Source organism: Mobula hypostoma, chromosome 25 (genome assembly GCF_963921235.1).
Source record: "Mobula hypostoma chromosome 25, sMobHyp1.1, whole genome shotgun sequence".
NCBI classification, from domain to species: Eukaryota; Metazoa; Chordata; class Chondrichthyes; order Myliobatiformes; family Myliobatidae; genus Mobula; species Mobula hypostoma.
The window spans coordinates 25,476,068-25,486,342 of NC_086121.1; the positions used below are offsets into that span (position 1 = coordinate 25,476,068).

At 41.7% G+C, this 10,275-nt stretch overlaps 1 protein-coding gene across 1 annotated transcript in view; it reads right to left on the bottom strand.

Moving 5' to 3' along the window:
• The window catches only part of sdhb (succinate dehydrogenase complex, subunit B, iron sulfur (Ip)), a 36,201-nt gene extending 26,269 nt beyond the window's left edge, over nucleotides 1-9,932 (bottom strand). The window contains exon 1 of the mRNA XM_063033139.1: nucleotides 9,434-9,932. Coding sequence (XP_062889209.1) covers nucleotides 9,434-9,496 — 63 coding nt within the window. The 5' untranslated portion in view covers nucleotides 9,497-9,932. The remainder of the gene's footprint in view (nucleotides 1-9,433) is intronic.
• Nucleotides 9,933-10,275: the final 343 nt, after the last annotated feature.

Sequence of the window (10,275 nt, forward strand, 5' to 3'; positions counted from 1 at the left end):
GTCCAAGAGAGAATTTAGGGAGCTAGGTAGAAAGCTGAAAAACTAGACTGCCAGGGTAGCAATCTCTGATTTGCTGCCTGCACCATGCACCAAGCACCAACGAGGGCAAGAAAAGGATGATTTGGGAGATGAACGTGTGGCTGAGGAACTGGAGCAGGTGGCAGGGTTTCAGATTTCTGGACCATTGGGAAGGTACAACCTGTACAAAAGGGAATGGTTACACCTGAACCCAAAAGGGACCAATATCCTTGCGAGCAGGTTTGCTACAACTGCTGTGGAGGGTTTAAACTAATTTGGCAGGAGGGTGAGAACACAGCGACAGGGCTAAGGATAGGGCTGTTGGTATACAAATTGATGCAGTGGGTAGTGAGACAGGCAGGAATGACAGGCAGATTATAGGGCAAAATTGCAGTCAGTGGGATGAGTTGCCGTGTAAGAGACCATAAGACACAAGAGCAGAATCAGGCCATTTAACCCATCAAGCCTGCTCCACCCGTGACCAATCAAGAACCTATCAAGCTCTGCCTTAAATACATCCAATGACCTGGCCTCCACAGCTGGGACAAATTTGAAAAAGGTAACAAATACAGGACTGAAGATGTTATATTTGAATACATACGGAATAAGGTAGATGATTTTCTAGCACAGTTAGACTGGCAGGTATGACATGGGCATCACCACGTCATGGCTGAAAGAAGATTATAGTTGAGAGCTTAACATCCAAGGATACACATAGTGTCGAAAGTTCAGCCAGGCAGGCAGAAGGGATGGCATGGCTCCATTGGTTAAAAAATGAAATGAAGTTCCTCGGAACAGGTGACATAGGGTTGGATATGTAGAATCTTTGTGGGTAGAGTTAAGAAACTGCAAGGGTATAAAGACTCTGACAACAGCTATATATACAGGCCTCTGAACAGTAGCCAGGATGTGGGCTACAAATTACAAAAGAAGAAAGAAAAGGCTTGTCAAAAGGACAACGTTACAATAGTTATGTGGGATTTCAATATGGAGGTAGACTGGGAAAATCAGATTGATGCTGGATCCCAAGAAAGAATTTGTAGAATGCCTACGAGATGGCTTTTAGGGCATCTTGTGGTTGAGCCCACTAGGGGAAAGGCAATTCTGGATTGGCTGTTGTGTAATGAACTGGATTTGATTAGGGAGCTTAACGTAAAGGAACCCTTAGGGTACTGTGATCATAATACAATAGAATTCACCATGCCATTTGAGAGGGCGAAGCCAAAGTCAGATGCATCAGTATTACAGTGGAGAAAGGGAATTATACAGGCATGAGAGAGCAGCTGGCCAAAGTTTGTTGGAAGGGGCCACTAGCAGGGATGACAGCCGAGCAGCAATGGCTGGAGCTTCTGGGAGTAATTTGGAAGGTGCAGGATAGATATTCCCCACAGATGTAGTATTTTAAAGGCAGGATGACACAACCATGGCTGACAAGGGAAGTCAAAGCCAACATAAAAACAAGACAGCAAAGATTAGTAGGAAGTTAGAGGATTGGGAAACTTATGAAAACCAACAGAAGGTAACTAAAAAGCCATGGAGGTGGTTTGGGGGGGGGGAGAGAGTGATGAAATATGAAGGTAAGCTAGCCAATAATATCAAAAAAGGATACCAGAAGTTTTTTCAGCTATACAAAGAGTAAGAGAGAGTCAAGAGTACATATTGGACTGCTGGAAAATGTTGCTAGAGAGGTAGAAGTGGGACACAGGGAAATGGCAGACAAACTGAGTAAGTATTTGGCATACACTAGTAGTATGCCTGAAGTTCAAGTGTGTCAGGTGGGTAGAAGTGAGTGCAGTTGCTATTATTAGGGAGAAAATGCTTGGGAAACTGAAAGGTCTGAAAGTAGATAAGTTACTTGGACCAGACAGACTGTACCCCAGAGTTCTGGAAGAGGTTGCAGAAGAGAGTATGGAAGCATTAGTAATGATCTTCCAAAATCAGTAGATTCTGGCAAGGTTCTGGAGGACTGGAAAATTATAAGAGGGAGGCAGAAGAAAAGAAATTAAAAGCCAGTTAGTCTGACCTCAGTGGTTGGGAAGATGCTGGAGTCAATTATTAAGGATGTGGTTTCAGGGTACTTGGTGGCACATGAAAAAGTAGACCAAAGTCAGCATGGTTTCTTTCCTTGAGGGAAAACCTTGCCTGACAAATCTGTTGGAATTTTTTAAGGAGCTAACAAGCACGGTAGACCAAGGAAAATCAGTCACTGGATATTGTGTACTTGGATATTCAGAAGGCCTTTGACAAGGGCCTGAACAAAAGGTTGCTTAATAAGATAAGAGCCCATGGTATTACAAGAAAGATACTAGCATGGATAGAACATTAGCTGATTGACATACAATGTAAAACCTGCCAATGATTTGGATGACAGATGCTTTGTGGTGAAATTTGCAGACAATACGAAGACAGGTGAAGGGGCAGGTAGCACTGAGGAAGCAGGAAGGCTGCAAAAGGACCTGGATAGATTAGGACAATGGTCAAAGAAATGGCACATGGAATAAAGTGTTGGGAAGTGTACAGTCATGCATTTGGGTAAAAGGAATAAAAAGAATAGACTATTTTTTATACTGGCAGAAAATTCAAAACTCCAAGGTAAAAAAGGGACTTGGGAGTCCTTATGCAAGATTCCTTAAAGGTTAATTAGCAGGTTGAGTCGGTGGTGAGGAAGGCAAGGATGTAATGCTAAGGCTTTATAAGTCACTGGTGAGGCCTCACTTGTAGTACTGTGAGCAACTGAGCCCCCTATTTAGGAAAAGATGTGCTGACATTGGAGCATCCAGAGGATGCTCACAAGAATGATTCCAGGAATGAAGGAGTGATTGACGGCTCTGGGCCTGTATTTGCTGAAATTTAGAAGAATGAGGGGAATCTCAATGAAACCTATTGAATGTTGAAAGGCCTAGATAGAGTGGATGTGCTGAGGATCTTTGGTGGGGGAGTCTCGAACCAGAGGGCACAGGCCCAGATTAGAGGGGTGTCCATTTAGAACAGATATGAGGAGAAATATAGCAAATCTGTGGTATCCTTTGCTACAGGCAGCTGTAGAGGCCAGGTCAATGGGTGTACTTAAGGTGAAGATTGATAGGTTCTTAATTAGTCAGGACGTGAAAGGTTACAGGGAGAAAGCAGGAGAACAGGGTTGAGAGGGAAATAGATCAGCCATGGTGAAATGGCTTCAATGGGCCAAGTGGCCTGGTTTTGCTGTGTCGTACGGTCTTCATGTGCCACTGTTCCCCCACCTACACAACTTTGCAGCAGCAAAGAAACAGAGCTGAGCATCATCAGAATGTGTGAGGTGACTAAGGTCACGTTGTCACATCTTACGCCAACATCATTGACGGAGATCTAAATGGTGCAAATAATCCGAGGATTGAAAGAATTTTTACCTCTATTTCAATGGATTAATACAAGGGGCCAGGAAGTAAAACTCCACCTGTACGTACAAACACACATGCAAAATGGGAAGAGACATTCAGCCCATCAAGCCAGCTCTGCCATTTAATAAGATAATGACCGATTTAAATTTAATCTCAGCTTTGCATTCTTGTCTACCTGTGGTAACCCTGGACTTTTGTGCTTAGCAAAGATATATTTGCTTCTGCCTTAACAAATATCCGAGGATTTTTCTTGAAAAATCAGTGTAAGTAATGCTTCTAATATCCACAACTCTCAGGAAAAAACCTTGACTTATTATTAAATATACAATACCTTATTTTTAAATAGCGATGCTAGATCCAGATTTTCCTGAAACAGGAATCGTCCAAATCCATCCCTCGGGATTTTCTGTGTTTCAATCATATCCTCTCTCATTCTTCTAAATAGAAGCTTAGCCTGCCCAAATCATCCTCATAGGACAACCTGAATATTTCAGGAAATCTAGTAACCTTTCTAGATCGTTTTAATACATTAACTGCTTTTAAGTAAAGAGACCAATAATGTATAGAATATACCAGATATGGTTTTGTCATACACTATACATGAAGCAAAACTGCCCCTTTTTGTATTCAATTTGTAATATCTGTAATAAAAAGTAACAATAACTTTCCCAATTATTTGTTATATCAGCATAGAAGCTTTTATGAATCATGAACTACAAAACTCAAACTGTTGACAATATGCTTCATTTTCACTTTTTCTGCCAAATTGGTTACTCGCTTGATCAGATCCAATCAAGACCGCTGCTCTAGCTTTGAAAAAAAAATTGACACTATGACCGAAAGGGGTTAAGTTATGAGAAAGTTTGTATAACTTCCTGAAGTTCAGGTGATTGACAGACGTGTTTAAACAATGATAAGAGTGCATACTCTGGAACAATTTCCTCCCGTGATATCCCACAATCACAAAGACTCAGAGAAAGGGGATAAAAAGAGGGGTGGGGAAGCTTAGCACACTTCAACAAAAGCTCTATGGATGACTAATTTGGAGGAGTTGTCAGATCTGTGCTACCAAGTACTGATGACGCATGCTCCTTCTGGTTCCTAGTACCTGGGCCAGTCAACAGAGAGGCCTGTGGGGAAGGATATGATCAATCACCACAATCTGCAGTGAAAAGAGAGAAATCATATCACAGCCAAATAAAGGAAGCCGCTGGTCACATTAAATTCAAATATAAAACTGCATACATGAGCAGAGATGCCTTTGCGTATTGGGAGTTTAGATACAAGACCAAGTTAAGCCAGTAGGTTATAATCAGACCATTTTAAAACTTTACAAGACGAACTCAAGATACTTTCATTCTTTCCTGCCATAAAACTATTTAGAAGGTCCACAGTGGGCAGAATTATCAACAGTTCCATTACAATAAGATAAGGAAAGTCATTGCACACCCTTTCTGTAGATTTCCTGGAACTCATGCAGTGGCTTCTCCCAAGTTTTCAAATGAGCAAAGCTATAAAGATCTATTTCAGATTACTCACCTTGGAAAACACCGGAGTTGTTAGACTCAAAATACTGTGCAGGTGAAATGGTGGTGACGGCATCCATTGGGAGGAAGGGGAAAGCCCATTATTTAAATAGCAAGGGAGGAAACCTTTCAGCACATACTCATGCTGAATACAGTAGATTCCAGTTAATTGGGCTATCTGTTAATCGGGGCCACCGCTTATCTGGGACAACTCTTAAAGAACAAATAAAAATCTAAAAAATAGGCAGAATTCCCTTCGTTATTTGGGACTATGCTGCTTAATTGGGGCAAGAGACTGTCACCGAACATTTTCTAACTAACATCAGTCACGTGCACATCATGTGGTCATTAGACACTACGTGCTTAGTACAAACAGTTTTTAAATAGCAACACTTGCGTGCTTGAGTTCAAAAAGCAGGGATTTTTGTCACTGATAGTCGGCAAGTAATAAACAGTAAAACAATTAAAAACTATTTTGCTCTCTGTGGTTTCAAGCATTCAGGCTTGAAGATGCCAGAAGTGGCTGGGAATGAAAAATGAAATGATTTCACTACTTCAACAATTTAGGAACTACAAAGAACTTGAAAGATACTTGAAAGTATCTTGAATGTAACAACTAAAATTAAGATTTGGAAGATGCAACATTTTTTGAAAGCAGTCTGCTATCTGCACGAGGTGTCTGCGCTGATTTTGTTCATTTAGTCAATCAAAAGAACACATTAGTGTGCACTGAATTAATTCCTCCGTCAGTAACTATTAGGAATTAATATAGGTTTATAGTGATTTTGGTAGTGTTCTAATTTACATAATTAAACAGTAATTTGTCTTTTTTAATACCTTTGCAACTATTTCTACGAAACTTCAACTAGTTGGGGCAACCACTTAATTGGGCCAAAATGTACTGGCCCCAATGTCCCAATTAATTGGAATCTATTGTATTTATATCTTGGAGCAGACCAAACAGAGAACCTGAAACTAACAAAATATTGCTGTGTAAACTATGTATAGTTTGTTACTATATAGAAAACTCTCCTAGGTACACTTTGAATCCTAAGTCTCTTCTGCCCAGTTTCTCTGAGATGCTCATGATTGTTCACAAACAGAGGAACAATACTTCATTATTCCTTCTTTTTTGCATAATTTATTTTGAAATTTATAGTAAGCTTGTATCTTACGACTGTACTGTAAAAGTGATAATAAATTTGAATCTGATTAGATGGTTGGGCTTTGTTTTGATTCATTGGCTGTGGCATTACATTGTCAAAGGCAACAATTATACCAGTACCCAAGAAGAGCAGTGTCAGCTGCCTCACCAACCATTATCCAGTAGCAATCACATCTATAGTGATGAAGTGCTTTGAGAGTTTGGTTATGGCTAGAAGCATCTCCTACCTACATTTGCTTATAGCCAAAATAGGCCTATAGCAGATGCGATCTCACTGACTCTCCACACAGCCTTGGATTACCTGGACAACACAAGTACCCACGTCTGGATGCTATTTATTGATTACAGCTCAGCTTTTAACACAATCATTCCTACAATTCTGATTGAAAAGCTCCAGAACCTCAGCCTCTGTACCTTCCTCTGCAACTGGACTCTCGACTTCCAAACCAGAAGATCATTATCGGTGTGGATTGGAAATAACATCTCCACCTCGCTGACAGTCAACACTGGCACACCGCAGGGATGTGTGTTTAGCCCACTGCTCTACTCTCTCTACACCCATGACTGTGTAGCAAGGCACAGCTCAAATGCCATCCATAAATTTGCTTATGATATAACCATTATTGGCAGAATCTCAGATGGAGATGAGAGGATGTACAGGAGTGAGATATACCAGCTAGTTGAGTAGTGTCGCAGCATCAATCTTGCACTCAATGTAAGACCAAAAAAACTGACTGTGGACTTCAGAAAGTCGTAAGACAAGGGAACACACACCAGTCATCATAGAGGGATCAGAAGTGGAAAAAGTGAGCAATTTCAAGTTCCTGGGTGTCAAAATCTCTGAGGACCTGACCTGGACCCAACATATCGATGTAGCTATAAAGAAAGCAAGATAGCGACTATATTACACTAGGAGGTTGAGGAGATTTGGTATGGCATCAAAAATACTTGCAAATTTCTACAGATGTACCGTGGAGAGTATTCTAACTGGCATCACCACCATCTGGTATGGGGTGTTGGGGGGGGGGGGGAGGGCTACTGCACAGGATCAAAGTAAGCTGTAGAATTGAAAAATTAGCCAGCTCCATCATAGGCACTAGCCTTTGTTGAATCTAGGCAATCTTCAAGGAGCGGTGCTTCAGAAAGGAGGCATCCATCATTAAGGACCCCCATCACCCAGACCATGCCCTCTTGTCATTGTTACCACCAGGAAGGAGGTACAGAAACCTGAAGGCACACACTCAACTACTCAGAAGCAGCATCTGCTTCCAATTTCTGAATGAACATTGAACTCATAACTACTACCTCACTACTTTTTTTTATTAATCTCTTTTTTTTTGCTTATATAACTACTTATATAACTATTATATATAACCACCTGATGACATCTGCTCCTGGCTGAAGGCTACAGTTACCTTATAAGGTAACTGGAGAATGCACCCTAACAGGTGTTTGTAACAAGTAACCGTAAATCACAGGTTTTCTTTTTTTCAATTATCATGTATTGCATTGTACTGCTACCTCAAAGTTAACAAATTTCACGACATATGCTGGTGATATTAAACCTGATTCAAGCCTTCTTGGGATCATTTATCATATGTAAAGTCTACATCTCTCGCCAAAACTCAGTAATTAATTTAACAGATTGATACCACATCCTGGCCTGACAATCCAGAAAGACGAGCTCCAATCCTAACCAAGAAACTTCGGAATTTAAAAAGGTACTCAAGTAAAATCTAGAATTTAAGAAGCATAGACTCAATAGTCTTTGAACTACAAGATTTAACTAAAAACCCATCCAGTTCATTAATGTTCTTCAGGGAAGAGGATTTGCCATCCCTACCTCATGCAAATTCACCACTGTGATTAACTTTCTTTCTGACTCCTCAGTTCAGAGGCCATTGGGAATTGAAAATATGCCAACTCTATCTAACAAACACTCACATGTCAAAAACATACAAGTATACACCACAATGTTCCTTTAGGAGCAAAATATTATCACCATAATGCTTTGTGGCACAATTGTACTGGTCTGGCATCCCAAGGCATTATGCAGACATCCCACCTCCCCCAGAAGTTCCGGGAGTCTCCCACATATTGATAGCGGCTCCCTGATGCCCGGAAATTATATACGGTATCCCGGAAATCGATTTTTTTTGAGAGGGAGAGGGAGAGCGAGATCGAGCATCCTGATAGGTCTACTCAGCACAAAGAGAGACCAATCAGTTTTCTCCGTGTAACACACATCAAAGTTGCTGGTGAACGCAGCAGGCCAGGCCGCATCTCTATGAAGATGTACCTCTTCCTAGAGATGCTGCCTGGCCTGCTGCGTTCACCAGCAACTTTGATGTGTGCTGCTTGAATTTCCAGCATCTGCAGTATTCCTGTTGTTTGAGTTTTCTCCATGTGTGGGCTTTACAGTTGACTTCAAAAATAATGACAATGTTGCTCGCTGCCCTGTTTGCAATTGTGACTTTCCTATTGCCCATGGTGGGTTAAAATGTAAAAGACATATTGTGGTGAGTTTAACAGGTGTCATTCGTTTATTAGCATAGCTAACGTTATTTAAACTAGCTGGTTAGCTGCTAAGGAGCTACTCTATTGCTGTCCTACGTGATGAGGCCAAACTCCCTGTAGACTTGCTTAAAGTTGTAATAGAATAAACATGATAATATAAGTACATATTTTAATGTCACATTTTCTGCATATACCGAACTTGGTTTACAGATTAGACAAAATCACTAAACAAAGTATTAGAGGTCAACTGAGGGGGAGGATATGGGATTGCGGGAGGCGGGGGTACTACCTCCCTGAAATGAGTTTTTGCAGGGTGGGATGTCTGCATTATGGTACATAAACAGCAGCAACATAACCTCATAGAACAGTACAGTACAGGAATGGGTCTTTTAGTAATTAAACGCCTGACTGAACAATCTATTTTGCATACACAATGTCCATATCTCTCCGTTTCTTGCATAACACCACTATCATTTGCCTCCATCAACAACCCTGGCAATGCATCCCTGCCGTCTTTTACTGTGTGGAACAAAGAAACTTACCCCGGAGATTTCTTTTAAATTTACCTCACTTTAAGTACCTGCCCTCCAGTATTAGACATTTCACCCCTGATGAAAATACATCGGCTGCCCACTCTGACTCATTCTTACGGATTTCCACAGCCTCCGTCTCCCCATCTCCATGACCTTCACACCGCGGCACCGAGCAGCTCGTAGGCCGGCCGGACCCAGGGGAGCGGCCACTCAGCCTGGACACCGTTCGAGCAACCGCGACAGCTACCTCGTAAAACATCCCGGCGAGGTCGCACCCCCAAAGAGCCCGGGTCTCACCTGCAGACAGGCCGTCCGCCACCACAACCAGACTCCGCTCCGGCCCAGACACCACGCCGCCATCTTCTGAGGAAACTCGGGTAGTGCCGGAAGCACCGTCGGAGATAGTAGATAAAGCCCGGCGGAACGCCTCAATTATCGGTGAAAACCCTACGAAACCGTTCTAAACTGCCTCAGATATTGGTCGCAGCCCAACGGGATGCTGTATGGAGCCGCCCCGGAAGAATTTAGTTAGCAGGGGCTGCTGACGCTCGCCTTATGTAATGCTTGCACACCACAGTTGTTTATCTCGATGATTTGGAGCCTTTTTTTATGGCTCTGGTACAAAACTCTTTTTCTTCTACTATTTCTGGCAGTTTAGATACATCTAGGCGTATTACTGCCCTCCGCAGGATGTATAATTAATTATAATACTGTAGTCCGCTTGCAAATGCTGTGTGTGTTCAATAGATAGCCATGGCGCAGGGAGTTTTTCTTCCCAAATTTTGTCACGTGGTTCCCAAGTAATTGCATTGCCTCAATTATATTAATTTCATCTGAATCATTTGTAAAACTGAACGCTTCTTGTTTAAGAATATTCATTATCGCATGCTTAACATTTAAAAATTGCTGTTTTCCCAGTCTATCTGCTGTTTCCAAGATTTCCTTTTCTTGAGTCAAAGCCTGTAGTTGCTTACCAGACATCCCACCCTGCAAAAACTCATTTCAGGGAGGTAGCACCCCCCCCCCGGTCGACCTCCAAGGGTGTATGTAATACTTTGTTTAGTGATTTTGTCTAATCTGTAAACCAAGTTGGGTATATGCAGCAAATGTGACATTAAAATATGTACTTATATTATCAT